The sequence below is a fragment of the Podarcis liolepis genome (assembly GCF_965112155.1).
Source record: "Podarcis liolepis genome assembly, chromosome: 3".
Lineage (NCBI taxonomy): Eukaryota > Metazoa > Chordata > Lepidosauria > Squamata > Lacertidae > Podarcis > Podarcis liolepis.
The window spans coordinates 11,100,970-11,127,677 of record NC_139557.1 but is presented as its reverse complement, the minus strand read 5'-3'; the positions used below and the strand labels follow the sequence as shown (position 1 = coordinate 11,127,677).

Here is a 26,708-nt window from a genome sequence, read left to right as displayed (position 1 = left end):
CTGAGAACATTTACTTAAGAGAGTAAGCTCATTGGCCACTGGGAGGGCCATAGCTCAGGAGTCTGCATGCATCAACATTGAATACAGAAGATGCCTGCTTTGAACCCTGGTGCCTCTAGGTGGGGCTGTTAGTATTCCCTGCCTGAAACCATGGAGAGCCACTTCCATTCGGTGTAGACAATACTGAGCTAGATTGAGTCATTAGTCTGATTAGCTTCAGACTTTAGATTAGCTTCAACCAGAGCCAGGGCCTTTTCAACACTGGCTCCGGCCTGGTGGAACTGTCTGTCTCATGAGACCAGGGCCCTGCAGGATCTGATTTCTTTCCGCAGGGCCTGTAAGACAAAGTTGTTCCGCCTGGCCTTTGGCTTGGAGCCAAATTGATTCCCTCCCCCTCTTTTTTTTTCTTTTCTCCTCCTGTGATGAGGCTGCATTTTAATATTTTAATGTTTCAATATTTTAATGTTGTATTTTAATCTTGTTTTTAAGTTGTATTCATTCAACTTGTTTTTATTATTGCTTGTTAGCCGCCCCGAGCCCAGCCTTGGCTGTGGAGGGCAGGGTATAAATAAAAATTATTATTATTATTATTATTATTAGTGTAAGAAATCTTCCTATATGCCTAATTAGTGCTGCACATCACCTTTTCCTCTGAAGTCATGACTCTCTTGAAACACACACACACACACACACACACAAATGCACACATTATGGCAAAGATTTTTTCCCATGTTCGCATGCCCCAGTGGGAATGAAAAGGTTTCTTTATGATGGGGGAAGGTTCTCTAAAAAGGGGCTCCATTTTTTTGCAGGAGTCAAGAAATGAGCAGGAGCTTGGTGGCTTCTTGGGGGAGATGGTTGCCTTCCAAGTGATTACCTTTCCATATTTTAATGGGCCATTGGGCTACGCCAGCCTTTAACCTGGTCCTCTCCAGATCTTTTGAACTACAACTCCAAAACGTAGTAGTTCAAACCATGTGGAGAGCACCTAGGTGGTTAAGGCTGGGCTACAGGATGGTGTCAACACACGCAAATGGTAAATAAGGAGTTCCTTGTACAGCTGGGAGGCGCAGGACTGAGAAAATAAATTGTAACTCATGCCTAAGAAATGGTTCTGCAGCCATTCCTGTGTCCTTAGGCAACTGACACATCCTTTTAGTGTCTTCTAACTGTTGGCAATGTCAGGCTGTCCTAGTAGTTTAATGTCTCTCCTACCTCAATCAAAACAAGGTTGCTACCCCAGAGTAAATGAAATGAAATGTATTTAATTGCCTGCTTTTAGACTGTGTGCTCTGTTCCTCCAAGCAGACACGATACGTTCCCTTTCGATCTTGAGGAGTGCTTATGGGACATGATGACATACAAGTGTTTGGAGTGGTTTCTCACACACAATCTCTTGCTGCACAGCCCATTCTGTTCAGAAGGGTCTTTTCATATCCATGAGCAGGTGGGAACAAGGGATGGACAAGTCCTCTTCTACCATCCCCCATCCATGAACTCTTCTTAGCAGGACTGGCCCACCTATGAGGCAGAGGGAAGCAGCTGCCTTGGGCGGCCGAAGCTCCCAAGGTGGTACCCCTGTGGGTTCCCCACTGTCCCCCTGCCTCCACCTGTGGCAGAGAAGCAGTGCCACCATCAACGCTGATTTTGGTGAGATCTTGCAAGACCTTGCCAGAACCTACAGTAGGTGCCGCCACTTTGCTTCTTAGGATCCAAGCCTTTCTCTTTGCTTAGACAACTTTTGACCCACCAAACTGAAACCATAACATCTCAGAGAATCTTCTCATAAATTTTCCGAGAGCTCCCCCCAGCCTCTCCACTTTTGGGGAAATTCTGCCTCCCTCAACAGAGACTGTTCAGTGAAATCCTCCACTCCCTATCCCTGTTTGACTCAGCATGGGTATTTGTGAGGGCCATTCTCCGTCAAACTATGTGTGGCATTCACTAACCAAGGTTCAGATTCTGTTTCCGGTTCTCACTCAAGCAGAGACTATTCTTTGTCTTGTCCACATTCCTGCCTCTGCCTTCCTTCACCTTAATCTTGATTTCTGATTTTTTAATATTGTATTTATTTACCCTTATCGTGACACGAGTGGCGCTGTGGTCTAAACCACTGAGCCTCTTGGGCTTGCCGACCGGAAGGTCGGCAGTTCGAATCCACTTGACAGGGTGAGCTCCTGTTGCTCTGTCCCAGCTTCTGCCAAGCTAGCAGTTCGAAATCACACCAGTGCAAGTAGATAAATAGGTACCACTGAGGTGGGAAGGTAAATGGCATTTCCGTGCGCTCTGGTTTCCGTCACGGTGTCCCGTTGCACCAGAAGCGTTTCAGTCATGCTGGCCACAGAAAGCTGTCTGTGGACAAACGCTGGCTCTCTCGGCCTCAAAGCAAGATGAGCGCAGCAACCCCATAGTTGCCTTTGACTGGACTTAACTGTCCAGGGGTCCTTTACCTTTTTTTACCTGTAGAATATCACCCACTGACTCCATGACAAAATTGCTGCTCGCATCAACAATAGCATCATTACATGAGTTATGAGTAATCAAAGATTTGATCCTGTGCTCCTACAGGTCAGAGTAATTGAGTTCAATGGAAATTTGACATGACTTAACTGTCCAGGGTCCTTTAACTTTAACTTTTTTTACCATATTTACCCTTAGTGACTAGCCTAACTTGGTGCGTGTGCTTATGCATCACAACTCTCTGTCCTTCACCCAGGCAAGCAAAAGGCACTGCCAAAATTTAATAATACATTGCAGGCCAAAACACCCAGGGTCGAAAGTAGTGCCAATGAGGGGTGCGGCCTAGATAGACTGGGTGTGGCCTGGAGCAGAACCAGACAAAGAACCCTTGATGGCCACATTCTGAAGTTCTCCATCCCTGCCTCACATGAACACCCTACCGGATAGCCATGCCCTGTAGGAGAAGGGAGAAGATGTGATCTTATTCCCCCATCATTTGTAGGAGATACTAGAGGAGAATATTGTCCAAATGAGGCCTAGGTCACAGATACTATTAGTCCAAGGGTTGCACATATTTGATATAAACCATTTCTTAGCTGTTTTACCCACCTTGGTGTTAACAGTTCTGTTTCCATTGCATTTCAAGGGTGTCAGGATTTTGGGGGGAAGGAAGAGGATCAGAGCTGCCGCCATTTTGTTTTCTGTCCTGGGGTGCATTGTGAATTTTGGGAAGTTCAGAGTAGCTACCGCCATAAAATATGGGAGCCACTCTGAACTGGTCTTTGACCGCAATAATAAATTATTATTATTATTATTATTATTATTATTATTATTATTATTATTATTATGGCAGAGGAAGAGGAGTGCAGGGGGGACACACTGCCCCCGGTAGTGCGATCCCGGTGGGGTGCCATCGCAGCTGCCCTCCCCCGCCCATGCTGGGCACCACGCCCCTACAGGTGGCATGCCATGCCCCCAGGATGTGTTCCACGCTCCCAGGACACGCGGCATCCCTGCTCCCACCTGCTCTCCACCCCCCCACCCCCCACCCCAGTGCTGGAGCATGAAGCTCTGCCACTGATGGCAGCTACAGAAAAAGACAACCTTTGACAGAATGGGTGAATCATTCCTCCAACAGCTCATTTTATTGGAGAGGTGCAGTCTAGACAAAGGGCAGTGACTTGTTAAAAATCTAATATCACACAGAGCTATTCCATGCAGCTCTTATTTTTAAAACCTGAGCTACCAGAGGAAACTCCCCTGTTTCTTTCCTTCTTTTATAACAATGCCTTGCAATAAAGCTAAAGGTGATTTATTCAAAAGCAGACCCCAAGGTTTAAAAATGCTGCTTGGGGACCAGAGAGGCATTGGAGGTTAACAAATTACACGTATGTATGTATGTATGTATGTATGTGTAATCAGAAGTCAGAATAACTGAGTTCAATGGGAATTATTCCCAGGCAAACATGCTGAAGAATGAGTGGGAAAAAATTGACCATTTCACCTTGAATCATGGGGTCCATTTCACAAATTTTTAATCACTGCTTCTTCACAGCCCCAAAATTTGGTTCACTCATCCAGTTTTTTTAAGACGAGCCTCGCTTTTCCTTTTGCTCCTTCTCAAACTGTCAAGCATTGCAAGGAATACTAATGCAGCAGAGAATCTTCCATGTATTACATAGTGTTAATGGATGCAATTGAGGAATTAGATTCACTTAGCATTTAAAGCTGAACCTACCTGATTCACATTTCCCCAAAACAAGATGCAAACCAAAGCACAATTCCTCAAAATTCACATTTTTCTGAATTTTGTAATGGAGTTCTCCAGCAGAGCAATGTGTTCAAATATGCATATGCCAAGGTAAAATATGCATTAAAATGCATATATTAGTGACAATAACATGTAGAAATGCATTATATTAGGGAAAATAGAAATATTGAAGAAAAAAGGTCTATATTAGGCGAAATTGCATTTTAAAATGTGTATATTGGGATAAATTTTCACTAAAATGCTGGTGACTTCTTTTTTACAAACATTGCAAGCAAATGTGGAAATGTGGAGAAGTAAATTTAAGACTGGAAAAATGAGAAACTAAAAAAACCCAACAGTTTCATCATCTCTCATGTGATGGGTTCCTGTTGATTCCCTTATCCCTTGCCATTCCTTTCACTGTTGATCTTTGAGCTTCTAATTTTTTCCAGATCTAGGACTGCTTGTTCTCCCACTAATTTCTTTCTTTCTCTATCTCTGTCTCTTCGTTTCATCCTCTTATTCTTACTGGAATGTAGAGCAAAGATGCTGGTATCAGGACCTTGGTTATGTTGGATGAGCAAGGAGGTAAGTTCAGATCATTTACATAATAATAATTATTATTTTATTATTTGTGCCCTGCCCATCTGACTGGGTTACCCCAGCCACTCTGGGCAGCTTCCAACAAAGATTAGAAGTCGAAAGCATCTTTTCAATGAAGTGAATGATTAACTGTAGATATCTTTTAAAGGTATCAGTAACGCATGCATGTACGAACCTGGTTACCAGGGACAGAAAGCTGAAAAAGTCTTTTCCCAGCACCCATCGGAATCAACAGGAATTCCTGAACCCAACATTTCCAAAATAACCCCACTGCTTTTTAGAGTGTGTGGTTCGAAGACTGTAGGCTTTCAATTTTGCCCATGCTTTTCTACACAAAGGATCTGTAAGCCAAAACTCCGCAGTGCACCTACAGAATTCTGCACAACCTGACGTTGCCCCATCATCTTCGATGTCAACAAACATAAGCCTTTGCACACTTGGAACATGGACAACATTGAACATCCACCTTGCTGTTGGCTCACTAGAGCTCTCTCCAGAGTAGTTAAATTGAGGCAAGGGTGCTTAGTAGTTCATAATTGGTTTGACTGATGGAAGCTCTGTTTCACTCCTACGTACAAGTTGCTTGGGGGATCAAATTCTCTAAACTCTGGATTTAAGAAGTAACCTCGATACTCAATTCCTATTGAGCATTGAGACCTGAAGAGCAAAGCTGGTTATAGAGAGCATGCAACCATATTGCAGAGGCAGGTGACAAGGTTTTGAAAGTGAAGTGATCACTGCACTGATTTCAATGTTATTTAACCAAATTTGTATCACTCTTTTAAAAAAGCGTTGTGCAGGTTGGATAAATGTGACTTGGGGGAAATGTGATTTGCCTATTGTGTGCAGTTGGACCAGCTGTGCCTCTGCTGTCTTCAGGGACCCTTCCTGTCATTTGTGCCTTAGCAATGTATGCCTCGGCAGATGATCCGATTAATGAAACCGTTTGTTAACCTTGCCATGTGATCTTTTCCCAGATGACCCTGACAGCAGAAGTTACTTAGGATTGTTAGGTGTTATATAGAGGATTCTGATATGGATCATTGGAACGTGCAGATGACAAAGAGTGTCACATTCCTTTGTGTGCCATACCCCTTTTCCCTGCCCGGTTTTCTTAAGGCACCTGTTTACTTTGATGCTGTGAGTAATTTGCAGGACAGAAGCCTCCTGAGTCAACTTCAGTGAAAGCGCTATAGAGGAGAACAAGGGTTTGTTTCTGGTATAGAAAGCAAGTGTCTTTGAGGTCATCAGTGCAGTGACGTGATGTGCTGAGTGTGCAGCCCACATGGCAAATCACAAAGCACCTCAATGAAGCCTCTTGGTTCTTTTGCTGATATCTTGAGGAATTCAGTTGCGTGTGAAGACCCCCAAAATAAAGACACAATAGACACAGATTTTAGTTTAAGGTTTTGGCATTAATTTTGGCCACAACTTTATTGATTACAGCATGTAAGTGGTTGCTTAGGCATTGGTTGCAGACTACCTGAACCTGCACGGTGGCAGGAACAGGACTGACACTGGGCACTACCATATGTCAGTTCCCCTCCCCAAAACATTGAACCAATGCCTAACCGCCAACCTTACAAAGCTGTGACAATTTGCTACACGGTAGGCAAAAACCAAATGGCAACAGCCGATCAGCCAAATGGCAAAATTCCTACAGGGCCCCTGCTCCAAAACAGACGACCCCTAGACAGGCATAGCAAGGCCAAAGAACTCCCCCAGGTGGGAGGGCGGGTGATCCAATGCACATCGCAGGAAAGAGAAAGCTCCCAGCAATGTGCTGCAGCTTAAATAGCCCCTCAGTAGCCAATAGGCGACCCAACAGGCCAAATTTCTGCCCTAGCAACCAAGGGGCAACCAATGGGGTGTTGTAGCTATCCAAACGGTCCTGTCCCACAACAGGGAGGCAGTTGAGGTGATCTCACCACAACACATGCCCTCCATGACGGAGGACACGATCCACCATTAGAAGGGTTATTAAGCACATTTAAAGGGTGTGCTTTCGTGAGACGTTTTGGCATGTCCCATGTATCTAATTCTCCTCCAGGTGGAAAAAAAAATCCAGTTTCAGTTCTATATGCTTTGGTTGCCTATCAATGGTTAGTAAAACCAAGCCCAAAATGATAAGACTACACTAGTGGCCAAAATTGTGGAAACCTTTTGGAAAAAGTGTAATTCTGAGGTTTGATCGCTCTTAACACCATTTTCTTTTAGAGTAATACCATAAAATTATATATCAATGGAAAGATAATTTAATGAAGAATGTAATGCAACAAAGTTTGTTCAATTATCTGTATTCTATCAAAAGTTATAGCCAAATAACCAGAAAAAGAAGCACAGCTTGCTTAGGTTGATATGCAGTAGCTTTCCTTCATGTGAATGTAGCCAGTGAGCAGGAGTGTTTAGAGAGCCAATCAGGTGTTATGAGCCATCAAACCTCGGAAATACACTTTTCCCAAAAGGTTTCCACAATTTTGGCCACTAGTGTAGCCGTGCTAGAGAGAGCATAGTATGCAATGCTGTCCTAAACACATTTACTCAGAAGTAAGTCCCACTAATCAATAGATTTTACCCCGTAAAAAGTGCGTTCGGTACTGCAGCCATAGGTTCCCATTCCAGTATCATATAATTCAGTCACTGTGGCTGTGTTACATTGAGATATATTAGGGGTCAAAACTGGATTAAGTCCAAGCGCTTTGGGTTAATTGGAGTTTACTAGGTCTTAATTTGCAGCAGGTCTTGGTTTTGCTGAATTCTGGGACACATTTTCAGTCCCAGGCTCGTCCCCACAACATGCAAAGTAAACAGCAAAAGGCCTCTGGGCATGTACAGAGAGCTTAACCTTCGTAATTGAATAATGTTAAAGTGTGCATGCAGCGAGTGATTAAGGACATGGAAGTCATGCAGGAGAGCCTGGTTTCCAGGCATGCATGAGCCACTGCACCTTTCTGTGCGGCAAAAATAATTGTCTGTTGCATCAGGCATTCTTCCTGCGCATTCTCTCTACTCCTGGCAATTGTCCCTTAGCCGGCTGCTCAAGTCTTGAAATAGAAACAGGCAGCTGCTGCTTCTACTCCAAAGCCACCTGAACATTGCCCTACACTGAGGTCATCCTCCTGCGGCTAACTAAGCTGGCTTCCTGGAAGATTTGCACGGGCAGAGCAATGTAAAGCTGCCCTCATGGCAAGCAAACTCTGCCCTGACATACCTGACTCTTCCTCTCTTGTTCTCTCACCCATTCCACAAGCTCACTCAAACCAGGACCCTGAAACTTAGATTTTATTTGATTTTACTCATTATATTTCTAGGCTGCTTTTCATTCAAAGTGGCTTGCAAGCAAGCAATAACCGTAACATAACAGAACATCGGAAAGGCAATGTAAATCATATAGAACGATTGACAAATCGTCAGTAAAACAATTGCGATCTGTCCCAATTACGCTATTGGCAAAACAGCTAAAAAAATAAGCTAAACAGCACAATTACAACAAAATTCGTATTACAGTCGTACCTTGGAAGTCGAACAGAATCCATTATGGAAGTCCATTCGACTTCCAAAACGTTCAGAAACTAAAGAGCGGCTTCTGATTGGCTGCAGGAAACTCTTGCAGCCAATTGGAAGCCATCGAAGCCCCATTGGACGTTGGGCTTCTAAAAGAACATTCAAAAACCAGAACACTCACTTCCGGGTCTTGATCGTTCAGGAGTCAATTTGTTTGTGAGCCAAGGCATTTGAGATCCAAGGTACGACAGTATAGGATTCACAAAGTACAATTGTCCCCTGTCTCACAAACCAGTCTACCAGTGCTCGTTGTACAGAGGAAGACCTTGTAAAAGCTCAAGGGCCTTGATTTCCTCCGCTATGAACATGGATGGAATTTTCTCTTTATGTTCTTATGTCTTCCTCTGTTCCATGGATAGTTAAGGCATCCAGAAGCTGTTGGACTCAAACTCTCAAAATCACTAACAACTGGCTATGTGCTTTGGGGCTGATTTGAGCTGTGCATCCTAGTTCAGGAGGAGACAATATGGTGCCCTGCAGAGTACCACTCCCATCAATGCCAGCCAGCATGGCCAATGATCAGGAGTGATGGCAGTTGTTATCCAGAACATCTGGGGATCACCGCATAAGCTACCCCTGTCCTAGTTTATGTAGCCTAGACCAGCAGGTGCTCTGCATACATAAGACCCTATGTTCAGTCTTGGGTAGGAACGAGGGAGGAATTTGGTGCTGTAAGGCTATTGATGCAAATCTATCCAATTAATGCTTTCCAAAACAGTATGCAAACCATTCTTTTCTCTCTCTCTTTTTAACTTCAGGAACCAGCCTTGTATTTGTTGTTTGTGAATCGATTTCTTCTTTTCTTCTACTAATCTGTGTTCGTTCCAATGCAGAGAATGAGAATAGAACTTGCTTCAGGATTCTAATATTTCATTTCTTTTCCCTGAGTAGCTGCTATGATTTTTCCTCCTTGGATTAAAATGTTTCTTTCCTATAACTGGCTACCACACTGTGTTTGAAAGCTGGGCTCTGAATCAGATTGTTCTCTTAAGGAGAACCAACTTGGGACGGGCCAGTAAAGTGATTTGGTCTACACTGGTGTTGAAACAATTGACTAAGAGGGTGGTGTCTGACCAAGTTTTACTCAGTGGACCCATTGAGATTCATGACCATGACTAAGTTAGGGCCGTTTATTTCAATGGGTCTACTTTGAGTGGAACAGGTGAATACCACCTATTGTCAGTAAGGTGGCAACTCTACCCATGCTTAGTTTGTGCTGCATGGTTGCTTCTGCAATCTCAGCACATATCATTACATTGGGGTGGGTTATTTTTGCTTCTGTAGATATAATAGTGGCATGGAACCACTGTCTCCCGCTTGAGAAAATGGGGGTGCAATTTGTGCTACCCTAAGTAAGCACCAGGCTGTAGGTGTTCATGAAAGTCATTTATTGTTTGCATGTGAACCCACTGTGATGGACCAGATAGTTATGTTAAACTGTTATGATGAGAAAACAGGTGTAACTCCATTGAAGTAAAAGGAATTACATTGGCCTAATCATGTCCTGGAAGTCATGGCAAAGCGAGGTAAGCAGCAAGAATAGGGAATTATGCTAGTCAAAAACAGGAAAATGCAACAGTTTGTATCCTTACGTAGTCCATCTGCTCTGAAGCTACTTTGGAGCATATAGAAGTCCTCTCATCGCTTCTCTGGGCATCAAACTAGGTCTACTGACTCTTGTAGTTCCTCCTACTGCAGTGGGGTTACTCCTGACGTATAACAATGTCACGGACAGAGGAATAAGACCCATGGTCTTCTCTTCTTTAGAGATGGACCACGGCCAAAAAATCAGATCTGAAGAGCCTCAGTCTTTGAAAAAGTTTGTATCTAGACATGGATCTTAACTCAACTCCTCATATCCATTCTTAATACCATTATTAACTGTCTACTTTCCCACCAACTCTCAAGTCAAACCAATTACATTTTCAACCACCATCAAATTCATAAGTGGAAGTACTGTAGATATTTTCCATGGCCACCATTTAAATTGTGTTGGAGTTTTTTTTTGTAATTAATGTACATACATACAAGGTAATAACCCCATTTCTTTCTTTCTCTTGGATGCCATTGATGTCTTAGTATCTGGATGTATAGTATTATGTTTCTGGATACTGAGGTATTTGGTAGCACCTCCACGTTTACATTTTGTTCAAATGACTAGACGGCGCAGCATCTCATTTTATTTTTATTGTATGTGAATGTGCGTGTGCTTTACCATATTAGCAAAGGGCCTCACTCTTCAGCCTCTAGGTTTGCTTCCATCTTTGCTTCAATGCATCATTTGCAATTAATGCATTGAAATGCCCCCATCGCGATTCAGTTTCCCCATCCATCATTTGTTCATGTTCTGTTGAAGACAAACAGCTGCAACAGCGAAATGAAACAAAAGTACAATTCATTCCATACTGTCATCCCTTTGTCCTGACCAGAGCAACTCGATCGAGTCGAAGAGGGCATGAACCATATCAACCAAGACATGAAGGAGGCCGAGAAAAATTTAAAAGATTTAGGGAAATGCTGTGGCCTTTTCATATGTCCTTGTAACAAGTAGGTACTGGGTACCAGCTCTGCTCTGTAATGTCCAGTTCTTTGTCATGAGTGAATGTCTGAAGTTTTCTTTTCTTTTTTGTCTTTTTTTCTTTTCTTTGTCCCTTTCCATCTGCTTCATACTGTGGGGATAAAATACTTGTGTTTAATCAGAACAACTGGAGCGCATCGAAGAGGGAATGGACCAAATCAATAAGGACATGAAAGAAGCAGAAAAGAATTTGACGGACCTAGGAAAATTCTGTGGTCTTTGTGCCTGTCCATGCAACAAGTAGGTGTTGCCTGCCTGCCTGCCTGCCTGCCTGCCTGAAATCTTGAGCACCCAAGGCTGATCGCAAGCTAGCAAGCCTTGTGATGCTCATCCTTGCTTAAGGCACCTGGGCAGGATGAGCATGTGGCATGCAGAGAGAACAATTCTGGTTCCAATACGTTCATCTCATAGCGTAGACCAGAGGTTCCCAAATTTTAGGGACCGACAAACCACTCTTGCCCTGCTTTTATGAAAATAAAAAGTAAAACCCTCCCGGCTTCCTCCTCTTCTCCCCACTGTCAGCATCCAAATTCCCAAGCGCTATGGATCCAACCATTTATTCCCAAAAGCAGTTACCTGGGAATTTGAATGCTGACACGGAGGGGTTGTGGCTTCACAACAGTCCCAGTGGAGAAGAAGTGGCAGATTGCCCTTCCCCTCCATGGATGGTCACTGGTGTGACATGGGAACTAGACGAGGTCGGGATCATGGTGGCTTCATTAGCTATTTGAGAGCCACTTGCCATCATCTCAGAGTTCATGAGTGGCTTATGGGTTTAATGTTTGGGAATCTTTGGCAAAACAGTGAGATCACCGTAGCTGCATTTAAAATCAGGCATACCACACTGAAACCTTCACTGTGGACACTTTTAAATGATGAAGATTTCAACATTTTACAGAGTGTGTACTATGTCGTAATAACCTAAGCTTCAAAAATTATGGCGCTATCTCAGAATACTGACGTTTCTCTCTCGTTCTCAAGCTATAAAGGGAATGCTTTCTTGACCATGAGCTGTGCTCCAAAATTGCATAAAATGACCATTTGGAGCCAAAAACAATACCAACATCCTATTTAATCAGTTAATCTCTCTTTGCGAGGTCTGGAAACGTGCCGTGGTTTCTTGTTTGATCCCAAGAAATGGGGAGTTTTAAAATATATTTATATATATTGGCAGGAAAACTAGACCCATTTTGCCAATTGCCGTTCCCCAATTGGGTAGTGTACACCAAGCAGAAATGTTGAAATGTGCTGGGTTTGTTTGCATGTTATTGTCACAAAATGAAAATGCAGCATTAAAAAATGTGATGTCTGGACTTTGGAGGGAGGCAGTAGCCATGAAAGAACAGGCTTCCTGATGGATAGCAGACTTAGTATGCACTGACACTGCATGAAGGAATTACTAAAAGCACATTAATAAGTAGGCTGCCCCAAACGGTGTGTATGTCAGCGAGTGACTGTGTTCAAGTGTGTTTGTAATCTTCTGTTTCAGCATTTCATTAGTCCAGCTTTACAGTAGGATATTTGCCTACTCACCTGGGGTGAATAATAATTCCTCTGGGTGAATAAATTGCCAAACATTTCTGGGAAGGTATGATTCTTGTTCTGATGTGCAAGGCTGGATCAGTCCTTCAAAGCAAGCAGCAAAAACCAGCCAGAGCCCTTGCAGAACTTAAAGAGAATATTGAAACAGGAGATGCCAAAATCTGCAATGGCAGTAGAAAGTTTGGATGGTTGAACTTTATGCTGGCTACCCTTTTGCATAGATAAGAGAGTCAACCAGTGGGTAATGTGGTGTGTGTGTGTGTGTGTGTGTGTGTGTGTGTGTGTGTGTTTTGAAAGGCGGAAAGAGTCTATTGTCCTAAGTAGACCTGACAATCTAAAGGAAATTCTAATCTCAAGTGTCAATTACTGTGCTAAAAAAAGTCACCTGAACTATCAAAATCCAACTAGCATTCAGGCTGGTAGAATTGTTTGTTTACCTGTTCAATCATGTATTATTAACTAAACACTTGTTAGCGACTTTATACCAAAAGAGTCTCAAAGAGATTTAACAAGACAAAACACAAACAGATAAAATCAAGTCAAAGCCAAAAAGATAACCAACAACATACAACAAAAAATTTCTGGATTGCTTATCAAGCAACACAGCAACTTCTTCTAACAATCCCTGCTAGTATGCAGCCTGTTCATCTGTATGGTTATTAAGAAGCACACCCTAATGAGTTTTATGGGCCTTACTACCAAATATCCCTAGGATTTCAGCTGGACAGCACAACCCTAACTATATTTATTCAGAAGTAAGGCCTCTTGATTTTAATGCAACTTACTTCTAACTTAGGGACGCGGGTGGCGCTGTGGGTAAAACCTCAGCGCCTAGGACTTGCCGATCGCATGGTCGGCGGTTCGAATCCCCACGGTGGGGTGCGCTCCCGTCGTTCGGTCCCAGCGCCTGCCAACCTAGCAGTTCAAAAGCACCTCCGGGTGCAAGTAGATAAATAGGGACCGCTTGCCAGCGGGAAGGTAAACGGCATTCTGTGTGCTGCGCTGGCTCGCCAGATGCAGCTTGTCACACTGGCCACGTGACACGGAAGTGTCTGCGGACAGCGCTGGCTCCCGGCCTATAGAGTGAGATGAGCGCACAACCCTAGAGTCTGGCAAGACTGGCCCGTATGGGCAGGGGTACCTTTACCTTTACTTCTAAATTAACAATGCAGTCCTATGCATGTCTACTCATAAAGAAGACCCACTGAGTTCAATGTGATTCATTCCTGTGTTGACATTGAGGGCAATGAAACTAACACCTGGGTCAGCAAATATATGTTTGTGTTATTAAGTCCAATGGTGGTTTATGGAACTGCAGTCAAACCTTGGTTGGCAAATGTAATCCGTTCTGGAAAACCATTTGACTTCTGAAATGTTTGACAACTGAAAACTGAAAGCGGAAGCTTCAATAGAATAGGGAAACTCAAAACAGAAGCCATGTAGCCCGTTCAGCTTCTGAAAATCGTTCAAAAACTGGAGCAGTTACTTCCTGGTTTTCAGCTTTCGGGAGCCAAAACGTTAAAAAATGGAGCCGTTTGAGAACCGAGGTTTGACTGTAGTAAGGATTCTTCATTTAGCCCACTCAGTCTCCAAAAGAACCCAACTTAAAACATCTTTCTTCAAGCAATTTATAAAATACAGCACTCATTAATAGTGTTGTTGATTAGCACATTGTTTGAAATCTATGGCCAAATGGAAAACATTGAACAGTGTTCAGATCATACGTGCCACTATTACGAAGTAGCAATACTGGACATTTCTTACTAACGGCACTCCAAATTTTCATCTTCTCCTTTCTTCACTCAGATAGGAGAGCTTCATATTTAAAGCACAGACTTGTACATACCTCATTAATAAAACTAATTGCCATCTTTGGTTTAAATCCCCAAGAGGGACTTCCTGAAAGGCTGATAATTCTGACAATGAGCTTCCATCACGTCCAGTTTGTAATCTCGGATAGCTTTTGTTCTGAAACAACCCAAAGGAATGCTGCGCATGCTAATATTATCTGTCGCCTCCTGGTATGCCTGGATTTTAACTTCTCTGTGGCGACTCAGTCAAAGATGGCTCTTCGGTTGCCCTGTGCAATTGAATTCACAACGTGGCTCTCCAAGACGTGGCTTTCCAGGGCTGAACGTTTTAAGATTTGCAACATAGCTGAAGATCCATTTTTGCCTGTGTCCCACTCGCTGCGTAGGCTGTTACTGCTAGTGCATTAAGAGAATGTTTGAACCACTGGGGTTAGCTGTGCTTTACGGAGAATGCTTCACTTTCTTATTCATGCCTGTAGCTGGTGCATGAAAAAAAAATTATATCTAGAAGAATTTCCCTTTCTGATGCTCAACTGCTACACATGCTTGTATTATAGTTATTTATCTGTTTCTTCATTTTTCCCGCACTCATCCCACTATGGCCTAATTTTACTTTTTGTCTCTGTGGACAAAGGTTTGTACATCAACTCTGGATGTATATTCTTTCCAAGTACCGATATATTATTAAAATATCTAATCTAAATTGCCATATATGACCCCAGAAGTCAAACAAGCCAAGATTGATTTCACTGGAAATCACTGAAACGTTTGGGGGATACAGAAGATTATTGTGCCACACATAAAAAAGCAAGTTGGCCATGGTTCTGTGTTCAAAAGAGACCAGATCTGTGTGTCGTTTAATCTTAATCTGTCGCTGTGATGTACACACTACCCTCTGTGGTTTCTGTCTTCATGTCTGTACGGCCGTATGTTCTCTGTGTCATATGTCCAAATATCCCATGTGTCATGAAATACAGGTTTTCTAGTTGTGTTTCATTTTTTAAAAAAAACAAAACAAAACAACAACAAAAACGCAAGCCCAAATTCTTGCTGACTTGGCAATCGCAGGCGACTTGATTGGAAATGAAATTTCTAAACATCGCAGTCGTTGTGGCAGCAAAACAATGAAAATGAAATCAATCCTTTTGTTCAGTTGTATGATATATCGGTATACCAGACTGTCCCGTCCCACCCCCTTGTATGAAACGCTCATTTGCTTGACTCGGCTCTTAGCTTGAAGAAATAACAATCGTCACATTTCTTGCAGTTGCTTCCGCCCAGTTTCTGCTTCGTTACTCACCGTCTCTTTTTGCATAGGCTTAAATCGAGTGATGCTTATAAAAAAGCCTGGGGGAATAATCAAGATGGGGTTGTAGCCAGCCAGCCGGCACGCGTTGTGGATGAGCGAGAACAGATGGCTATCAGCGGTGGATTTATCCGCAGGTGAGGCTTGTTCTGGGAATCTTATTTTTACCCATTCTTACCCCTCTTTCTTTCCTGTAACGGGCACATTCAGACCATATGGTCCTACGGAGAGGGTTTGTGGTGATGCTGTACTGTTGTTTATTCTCCAAGTTGACAACATCCAAGTCAAATGAGTCCGAGTTGTTTGTAAATTTCCACTGACATCCTTTGTCCTAGGTGGGAGGGGTTCTGAAAAAACTTCAGATTGGCCCGCAGGTTGGGGGACTTGTAAAAGGATAAAAGAGTACAGTGGTACCTCGGGTTACATACGCTTCAGGTTACAGACTCCGCTAACCCAGAAATAGTACCTCGGGTTAAGAACTTTGCTTCAGGCTGAGAACAGAAATCGCACGACGGCAGTGCGGCAGCAGTGGGAAGCCCCATTAACTAAAGTGGTGCTTCAGGTTAAGAACAGTTTCAGGTTAAGAACGGACCTCTGGAACGAATTAAGTACTTAACCCAAGGTACCACTGTACTCAGCAGTGAGAAACTGGAGAAACTGAAATGGACAGGTTCAGCTACTGCCGTCTACCGCTAGTCTATCAAACCCTTATCAAATCGTCCAGGTGTGTGTTTGCATCTGAAAAGCTTTTGGTTGTCACTCATACCCAACGCCAAAAAGGGTTCAGGATGGAGATTTTGCCTCGGTCAGTCCAGTGGGCTCCAAGGGTTCATCACGGTGAAGAACCTATCTGATAGAGAAGTATTATGGAGGCAAATTATTATCTCTGTCTTTTAAGGATGTATATACCACACTTCAGGATAAAATCTTTCCTGCGTGGCTTAGAAATGAGCACCTGTTTCATGACTTTCTGACAGTAAGAAGCGATCAAGTGCATTGCTCTGAACAGGCAAAGAAGTCTAGCAGTTTGGGATGAATATGTAGCTTTATGATACAGTTCAGATCACCTTTACTCCTTACTCCTTGACAGGGTAACAAATGATGCCCGAGAAGGTGAGATGGATGAAAATCTGGAACAAGTCAGTGGCATCATTGGCAATCTCCGTCACATGGCCCTGGATATGGGCAATGAGATTGACACACAGAACCGCCAAATTGACAGGATCATGGAGAAGGTAAGAGTTGGCCTGCTGTTCGTACCCTATGTTCCTTGTTCTGAGCATGATAATAAGTTTTTTTTCTGGATCAAAATGTTGGGATAAAAACTAAGAGTGTGATTAATTTCCCCCCCTAGTTTGTGGGGTTGTAGGGGTTGTAGGGATGCGGGTGGCACTGTGGTCCAAACCACAGAGCCTAGGGCTTGCCGATCAGAAGGTCGGCGGTTCGAATCCCGGCAACGGGGTGAGCTCCCATTGTTCAGTCCCAGCTCCTGCCAACCTAGCAGTTTGAAAGCACGTCAAAGTGCAAGTAGATAAATAGGTACCACTCCGGCGGGAAGGTAAACGGCATTTCAGTGCGCTGCTCTGGTTCGCCAGAAGCGGCTTAGTCATGCTGGCCACATGACCTGGAAGCTGTCTGCAGACAAACGCCAGCTCCCTCGGCCTATAGAGCAATATGAGCACGCAACCCCAGAGTCATCCGCGACTGGACCTAATGGTTAGGGGTACCTTTACCTTTCGGGGCAAAACATTTAGCTTCTATGCTAAAGTGATGGGTGCAGGGACTTCCTTTTTAGCAGTATATAAAGGCTTCAAGGCATAAGCCTCATGACATTTGCCTGAAATTCGCATGTGGTGTTGTTTGTGGTCTAGATAGATACCTCTAGGCCAGCCTTTCTCAACCTTGAGTTCCCAGATAATAGAATTGTAGACTTGAAAGGGACCCTGAGGTCATCTAATTCAGCCTCCTACAAGGCAGGAATCTCACTAAAACATCCATGACATATGGCCATCCAACATCTGCTTTGAAACTTCCAATAAAGGAGAGTTCCCAACCTTCCAGAAGTCTTTGGTTGCCTCAGAAGATAATTCCTCCATAATGCGTATAGGACTAGGTATCAAAAGATAAAATCAGGAAAAAAAATAGACAGGTATCTCACCATGCGCAAAAGATAGGAATGTAAGATTGAGACTGCCACAAATGCACACCTTCAGGGAATGAAATTCACAGCTAGGTAATTTTCTTTATCCAGTAACTGAATGTAGTGACAGATCCTCATCGGACTCGAGAATAAGTACAGTGGTGCCTCGCAAGACGAAAAGAATCCGTTCCGCGAGTCTCTTCGTCTTGCGGTTTTTTCGTCTTGCGAAGCAAGCCCATTAGCGACTTAGCGGATTAGCGCTATTAGCGGCTTAGTGGGTTTAGCGGACCAGCTGATAAGCGGTTTAGCGGCTTAGCGGATCAGCTGATAAGCGGCTTAGTGGCTTAGCGGATCAGCTGTTAAGCGGCTTAGCGGATCAGCTGATAAGCGGCTTAGCGGATCAGCTGTTAAGCGGCTTAGCGGCTTAGGATCAGCTGATAAGCGGCTTAGCGGCTTGGGAAAAAGGGGGGGAGGAACAAAACCCTGCAGGAACTCGCAAGACATTTTCGTCTTGCGAAGCAAGCCCATAGGAAATTCGTTTTGCAAAGCACCTCCAAAACGGAAAACCCTTTCGTCTCGCGGGTTTTCCGTCTTGCGAGGCATTCGTCTTGCGGGGCACCACTGTATAGCAACGTTAGCTTGTCAATGCCCAGCTGTACCATTTGTTAAGGGAACTGGAACGGCCCCTTTCAATCCAAATATAAAATGCATCATGCTTTATCCTGAAGTTCTGGAACTCCTCATCACTGCAGAAGACCTTTTTACACTTGCACACAGTAGCTATCAGTAAGTGGAAAGTTCAGCTCATCTGAATGTGAATTTGGCTTTATTGTCTACTCTGCATGTATCTAGAATCAAAGAATCACAGAATCATACCATTGTAGAGTTGGTCATCTAGTCCAAACCCCTGCAATGCAGGAATCTCAGGTAAAGCATCCATGACTGATCCAACCTCTGCTTAAAAACCTCCAAGGAAGGAGAGTCCACCACTTTCGGAGGGAGCCTGTTCCACTGTCAAACAGCATCTTACTGCCAGAGGAGGGAGAAAGGTTGTTTTCTGCTGCTCCAGAGAAGCGGACACGGAGCAATGGATCCAAACTACAAGAAAGAAGATTCCACCTAAACATTAGGAAGAACTTCCTGACAGTAAGAGCTGTTCGACAGTGGGATTTGCTGCCAAGGAGTGTGGTGGAGTCTCCTGCTTTGGAGGTCTTTAAGCAGAGGCTTGACAACCATATGTCAGGAGTGCTCTGATGGTGTTTCCTGCTTGGCAGGGGGTTGGACTCGATGGCCCTTGTGGTCTCTTCCAACTCTATGATTCTATGAAAGTTCTTCCTGGTGTTTAGTCGGAATCTCCCTTCTTGTAACTTGAAGCAGAGCAGGAGAAAACAAGCTTGCTCCATCTTCCATGCAACAGCCCTTGAGATATTTCAAGATGGCTATCACATCTCCTCTCAATCTCCTCTGTACCAGGCTAAACCTACTCAGATCCCTCAACTGTTCCTCACAAGGCTTCGTTTCCAGACCCTCGCTCATCTTGGTTCCCAGATGTTCTCGAACCATAGCTCCCATCGTCCATGACACTAGCTAGGAATGATTGATTGATTGATTGATTTTTATACTCTGCCATTCCCGGCCAAGTCCGGGCTCAGGGCGGCTAAGATCAGGTATAAAAACAATTGATTAAAATACAACTTAAAAACAAGATTAAAATACTACTTAAAATGCAGCCTCATTTCAGTGGAAGCCCAGATCAAAAACTGATTGGGGGGAGAAAACGTCAAATCTTCACCAAGGCCAACTATCCAGACTGGTCCTACGTGGGCCAGAAAAGCCAGGGAAGTCCCCAAATAGGGGTTCCATCACAGTAGGGAAAGGAAAAGAATGATAGTTGTAGTCCAACAATTTCTCGGAACCCAAGGTTGAGAAAGGCTGCTCTAAGGAAATAAAGATGGTGGTTGGCTCATTTCTCACCAGCTCTAAGCAACCTGGGTCATCCCCAGGTAGACTGGACTGGAACATTACTCAGGATAAACTTCAGCCAACTCAGTTGCTCTGTTGCACCTATTCCACAATTACATCTCTCTCTCTCTCTCTTTTTCCCATCTAGGCTGTTTCCAACAAAACTAGGATTGATGAGGCCAATCAACGTGCAACAAAAATGCTGGGCAGCGGTTAGATGTGCCCCTGTGCTGATTCTCCTTCTAAACACTGTCCGCAAGGGCAGCACTTTCATGCTTTTTTCTCATGGTATTTACCAACTAGGTTTGCACACATGCACATATCAAAAAAACACACACACAACAACAACCACCACCCCACCCCTCTCCTTCTGCTCTCCCAGCCCAGCCCATATCCCAGTTGTAAATGTTGTCCTGTGTAGGTTGTCAGCTTTCCAAAAATGATACTTGTAAATTATTATCTTCCAGATCTCTTCCTTTCCAAAGGTTGTATATAGTACCGATTCGATGGCTATAGCTCATGACAACGTTCGATATATTTGTTGGATTTCTATTGCCCCCTCCCTCCCCTCTCCCTCTCCCCGCATTTCTTTCTTTCTGTCTGTCTGTTTTTGGTTGGTGAGGTTTTTTTAAACAACAACAACAACTTTATGATGTTTTTTGCTGAATGACAAAAAATGTAGGAATGCTCAACGTGCTGTTAAACTTTTAACTATACAGTATTGTTCTTGTAAAACTGTTAACATTCCACAGAGCCACCCGCAAGAATATTTTCTTTGGGTGTCATGTCGTTTAAGCACTTAAGAATTTGGTGTTTTTCTCTCTTTTTCTCTCTCTCTTTCTTGGTTCTCCATCGCTCTCTCCATTGGTCGTTATGAGTTCATTGATTAGACAGTGTGGAATTCTATAAGTTTTAACAAGCATTGCACTAAAAAAATAATGATACTAATAAATAAAAAGTGACGTGATTTTATGCATTTATTGCATGAGAAATAGACTTTTAGACTCCTTAACTGAAGTGAGACTTTTCCATGGCAGTAGCAACATCAACAACAACAAAAAGAAAAAAAATTAAATTAGCATGCTCCGTATTGGGACACTGTCAGGACTATGTTATAATACCAGCAAGTTTGCAGTAGTGCCATTTATTTCTTCTTGTCAATATATATATATATATTATATTATATTATAAATATAAATATATATAGTTATGAGCCATGTTCATTTCTTTTCTTTTCTTTTTTTCTTTTTTTCCCTTACTTTTAATTTCAAAAAGAGATGGATTTGGCACTCATTTAACCATTGCCAGCAAATTAAATGTTTGGCTGATACTATTGTCGACGACAAAAAAAAAATTTAAAAATGAAGAAAAAAGCATCAACAAATAAGAAATAAGTGTAATATATATAGTTTGTCTGCTGCTTTCAAAGACTGTCTTTTTTCGGGGGGGGAGGGAATGGCTATCATATGAAATGTTGCAGAGAAATGTAATTTTTATAAGGCTCTCTCTATCTTTCTAGCTACTCTCTCTCTCTCCTCTCTCTCTCTTTCCATTTCTCTCCCCCTCCCCCAATGTGGTTTGTTATTGGTAGAGTTCTCTGTTTGCTTACCTAGAGCTATGCACACCAAAATCACTGCGATGTTTAGTAGCTGTTATTAATTAAAAAACAAAAAACAAAAAATAACCTACATGAATGAAAATCTAGATAAAACTGTGAGATTAAATATAGTTGCCGCATGTACTATGAAATTCCTTCTGTCTCCTGTCAGTTTGTGACGTGATTGACATTTTGTAGCTAGTTTAAAAATATTAAAAATGATAGACCCTCCGAAGGCTTTTTTCTTAATCTGTTTTTGTTGGCTCTTTGCTGCTCACACCTTGTTATTCCCCACCCATCAGGAAAGAAAGGGATTCTGTGCCGATCAGGTGGCCCAGGTGATTCTGAGCAAGCAACCTGCCTCCCGAAACGCAATGGAAATTTTGTGTTTGAGGTGAGCAGTGAAAATAGCCCTGCCCTGCAGATCTGTGGCATCCCTGCAGCCCTAGGATATTTCAGTTCTCCCTCTTGTGAGGGTAGAAAGATAGAGGGAGATGTTGCTACCCTGGGCTCCTCGCCACCTCCATGGAATCTCCCCCAGAGTGCGCCAGGAGATGTCTTGCCAAATGCAAGGTGCTTCTTTTAAAATGAGTTTCAGAAGCAATACAAAACACAAGTGAGTGAGAAGATTAAAGATTTCATTCTAAACAGCAAGCAATATGTACATACCAGGCAAGTGCTTCATTCTGCCACTGGGAAGCCCTCAAGAAGAAGAAGAAAAAGAGTTTGGATTTGATATCCCGCCTTTCACTCCCCTTCAGGAGTCTCAAAGCGGCTAACATTCTCCTTTCCCTCCCTCCCCCACAACAAACACTCTGTGAGGTGAGTGGGGCTGAGAGACTTCAAAAAAGTGTGACTGGCTCAAGGTCACCCAGCATAACCACTACACCACACTGGCAGTAAAGTGACTCAGTTGGCGCGGCCCTATGACCAATTGATCTGTGCATGAGCTTCTCCTTAACTCTGCCCAAAACCATCCAATTTAGACATAGCTAGCCTGTGTGGCTTCCCCAATTGGCTACATGCAGATCATTCATTACTGGCTATGTGCAGATTATTCATTGGTGGCTATGTGCAGATTATTCATGACTATGTGCAGATTGGGACGCGGGTGGTGCTGTGGGTCGGCGGTTCAAATCCCTGCCACAGGGTGAGCTCCCGTTGCTCGATCCCTGCTCCTGCCAACCTAGCAGTTCGAAAGCACATCAAAAGTGCAAGTAGATAAATAGGTACTGCTCCGGCGGGAAGGTAAACGACATTTCCGTGCGCTGCTCTGGTTCGCCAAAAGTGGCTTAGTCCTGCTGGCCACATGACCCGGAAGCTGTATGCTGGCTCCCTCGGCCAATAAAGCGAGATGAGCACCGCAACCCCAGAGTCAGCCACGACTTGACCTAATGGTCAGGGGTACCTTTACCTTTATGTGTAGATCATTCATTACTGGCTACATGCAAATCATTCATTACTGGCTACGTGCAGATCATTCATTAGTGGCTATGTGCAGATTATCGATTAGCGGCTATGTGCAGAATTATTCATTAGCCACCCCCTCCCAATGCCTCACTTTCTCAAAACAATGTCCAACATCAAAGAAGTTGCCTAGCACTATCACTTCCTCCCAATTGATTGGGACATTAAAGGTTTTTCTCATGACATCAAAGAACTTAGCAAGTGATAAGAAGGGGAAAGGAACAGAGGCAGGAAGGGTAACCATGTCAGATCACTAACTCCTCGAAAGACAATTTATCTTTTGGATAGATTGTCCATACAACTCGGTGAAGACATGGATCCAAAACAAGCAAAACGCACTTGTCAGAGCTGCCCTAGGTCCCAGCTCACAAAGGACCAACGCCAGGTCGTTGTTATATACAAAAGTCTTTATTGAAGTTCAGTTTCACTTCCACAGCCGTAGCGTGCACCTCTACGTCTGAAGCTCTAGACCGCTGAAGCTCCGTCTGAGTCTCCTCCCCCCAGACACCAGTTTAAGACTCTAGCCTTGCTCCACCTCTTCCTTTGCTCTTTCCTCCTCTGGGTTCGCCTGTCCGCTGGGGTCTCCCCCTTCCTAAACTCTTCTGACGCTGAGTCCCCTGAGTCTTCCCCCTGCTTCCGGCGGGCTTTAGGACCTGGTTCCCAATCCGGGTTTTCTGCTGTCCCGCGCGCCTGTACATTTGAACTTGGCGCGCGCGCCCAGCCGGTCACCTTCCTCCTGACCGTTACACTGCTCCTGTCACTGCTCTCCCCTTCAGGGAGGCTAGCTGGATCTGACCTCCCCTCCATTCCCCCGCTCTCCGATAGAGGCGTGGTCAGCCCTGACTCATCTCCTCTCCCTGCTGGAGGAGACGCTGGCCCTGACAAATGGGAACCTTCCCCCCCGCTACGCTCTGGTGGGGAAGCTGGTCCTGATCTCCAGCTGCTGCTTTGGGAGTCCCCGCTGGCCCCTTGCTTCTGGTGCGTCCCCCCTGGGACCCCCCTTGCCCTGACCACCGGCGCCCCCTTCTGGGAATCTTCTGATTTGCTGGAGAGGCTCATGGAATCTCTCGGGTCACTGTCATTCTCCCCTCCGCTGCCCTCAGATTCTTCCCATTCGCTCTCCATCTCCTCTCTCCCCTGTGCCTCTGCTCCTGAGCCCATGACAGCACTGTTGCAAAAGTTGGATGCCAACTCCCCAATCTCTGCCAAACTGTGGCAAGTTTCTAGGGGGTCCAGGCAATCCCTGCAAGAATCAAGATGCAGCAGAGGCTGTCATAGCTTTAAGAAATAGGATTCATTCACATATTGTCATGGACTGGTTGGATGCAGGGGAATAGTGGGGGGAATCAGCTGGGGAACCCCAAGAGAAGGCGCATGGCTCAGAGCCCAGGGAATGGTGGTGGGATGACGACGAGTTGTAAGAGGGAGAAGACTGAGAAGAGGAGTTGTCGGAAGCTGAAGGGGTAACTGGGCTTAGTGAGCTGGGGGAGTCTGTGGCAGAGAGTAGTCCAGAATCAGAGGCAGAAGCAGAAGCAGGAGAGTGGGTTGAGGAAGGCCAAGAGGCAGAGATGAGTCTAGTTGGTGAAGATTCATAAGCATCTCCCCCTCCTGCAAGCTCCCCTCCACCCTGGTATCTCAGAACTAGAAGAGGGAAGAAAAGAGTGATGGAAGCTCCTCCCCCTCCCAGCCTTCTCCCTTTTCTTCCTCTGACCACTCATCATTGTCCCACCACCACCAGTTTCCAAGCTCTGAGCCTTCTTCCCTCGGGGGTTCCCCAGCTGGGTCCTCCCACCATTCCTCTGCACCCAACCAGTCCCATATTTTCACCTGAATTTAGATGGAAGGAGCCCAGATCTTACAGCATGGTCATCTCCAGAGGGGTTGGTTCCCCACAGTAGTGCAGTTCATGAGTGCAAGGCATCTCTTCCAGCCTGCCTTCAGCCAACCGGCCAGATTCATTCCAATCCTCATGCCAAAGTCTTCCAACTCTTCCTGTGACATCGCACCCAATTACCCTGGCAACCTTCCACACTTCCTGTTTCTGTTTGCACCTGGGGGGGGGAGAACAGATCTCTTGCATTACCAATGGCCTTCAATCATTGTGTGGTCTGCCAAAACCCTCTGCAGTTTTCAAGTGGTCCATAAGGTGTTTGGGAACTACTGATTTAAGGCATGCTGAGTCATAGAATAATAGAATTGTAGGGTTGGAAGGGACCACAAGGATCATCTAAGTCCAACCCAAACCTTTTGTCCAACATGGGGTCTGAACCCACAACAATCAGATTAAGAGTCTTGTGCTCTTCCAGCTGAGGTGTCAATGGCCTGTATTATTTCTGAATGGCCCTAGCTTGGCCAGGTCATTTTGCTTAGGCTAGCCCAGGAATTCTTCTGCAGTTAACATTCTCTCTTCATATCCCAAATAACCAAAATCCTAGAATTTCTCTCTGCTATTTACTAATAGACTCTGTTACCTCATAGACCTGAATCATTAACACAAATAGAAGTCATTAATATTGCAGTAATTGAAATTAATTAGATTTTGGAATGCAGATACCATAAAAAATCATCAAACCATCAAGTCTAGCACATGGGGAGCCACCTAAATTATTTAGTTTGGTATTTGAATGATTGGATTTTATTAACTGTACGTATTATAATTTGGCATTGTTATAATGGGGCTATCATTGGGTTGTAATTGAAAACTAATAAAACTAATTATCGTCAATACACTAGACCTGAATCCTACTCCCTTGGGTTTTAGGGGAGGAAAGCAGGAAAGGTCAAAGGAGCACAAGGATGCTCTGACCTCACTTCTGCGTTGCCAGCACAAGCGAAGCAGGGCGTAAGGACAGGAAATTCTCTCTCCCACCCTGTCCTTTATGGTTGTGGCCTGAATCGTGAGGATTCCACTCGGCGAAGTGTGGAGTCACAGGACTCTCCGGAAAAGTGGACCTTCTAGGAAGAGATGGAGAAAGGAAGAGATGGTGAACCAGGCTGGTCTTTGTGGCGAGGGGGGTAAGGACAAGGGAAAACTGGAAGGGGGAAAGTAGAAGGGCTAGTTACACTGGCTGCTGTTTTTGCTGTCCACAACGAACAGATAATTTTCATACCCCTAGTTTTTGACAAGCAATGAAGCAACTTAAGCAACGGAACCAGCGATGCTTTTCTGCAGGGATGGAGGAAATGGGACTGTCTCCCATTAGCCCTAGCCTGCATGGCAAATGGTCAGCTATTGTGGGAACTGTAGTTCAGCAACATTGGGAGGGCCACGCAGGCTCCCATTTCCTGCTTTGATGCTCTCACATTATGGGACGCGGGTGGCGCTGTGGTCTAAACCACTGAGCCTCTTGGGCTTGCCAATCAGAAGGTCGGCAGTTCAAATCCCCATGACGGAGTGAGCCCCCGTGGCTCTGTCCCAGCTCCTGCCAACCTAGCAGTTCGAAAGCACACCAGTGCAAGTAGATAAATAGGTACCGCTGCGGCAGGAAGGTAAACAGCGTTTCCATGCGCTCTGGTTTCCATCATGGTGTTCTGTTGCGCCCGAAGCGGTTTAGTCATGCTGGCCACATGACCCGGAAAGCTGTCTGTGGGCAAACGCCAGCTCCCTCGGCCTGAAAGCGAGATGAGCGCCGCAACCCCTAAGGCCTTTGACTGGACTGGAATCATTATTCTTTGTGCAAAGAAGAAAAGAAAACCAATTTTTTAAAAATACCAAAAAAAGAAAGAAAAAGATTAACATTCATTGGGCTGCATTCTTTAAAAGCAAAATCTAAATCGAGGAAAGGAAATAAAACAATCCCATCCTGTGTACAATCCCAGTCATGGTGCAGCAAGCAAACAGCTGGAATTGAGGAATCAGCATTCTAGAGATCTAAATAGCAAATAACATTCCATTCAACCCTGACCTCTGGTCTCTTGTTTCCTGTTT

General features: G+C 44.3%; 1 protein-coding gene and 1 long non-coding RNA gene across 3 annotated transcripts in view; both read left to right on the top strand.

Moving 5' to 3' along the window:
* Positions 1–21,544, top strand: part of SNAP25 (synaptosome associated protein 25) — an 80,483-nt gene extending 58,939 nt beyond the window's left edge. Inside the window, exons 4-8 of one of the 2 annotated variants that reach the window (XM_083495929.1) lie at positions 4,750–4,798; positions 10,807–10,924; positions 15,626–15,751; positions 16,705–16,849; positions 19,865–21,544. In XM_083495929.1, coding sequence (XP_083352055.1) covers positions 4,750–4,798; positions 10,807–10,924; positions 15,626–15,751; positions 16,705–16,849; positions 19,865–19,933 — 507 coding nt within the window. In that variant the 3' untranslated portion in view covers positions 19,934–21,544. Of the gene's footprint in view, positions 1–4,749; positions 4,799–10,806; positions 10,925–11,077; positions 11,196–15,625; positions 15,752–16,704; positions 16,850–19,864 lie in introns of both variants that reach the window. The other variant, XM_083495928.1, reaches the window with a different exon arrangement.
* Positions 1–26,708, top strand: part of LOC310703557 — a 453,580-nt gene that overhangs the window by 159,271 nt on the left and 267,601 nt on the right. The window lies entirely within an intron of this gene.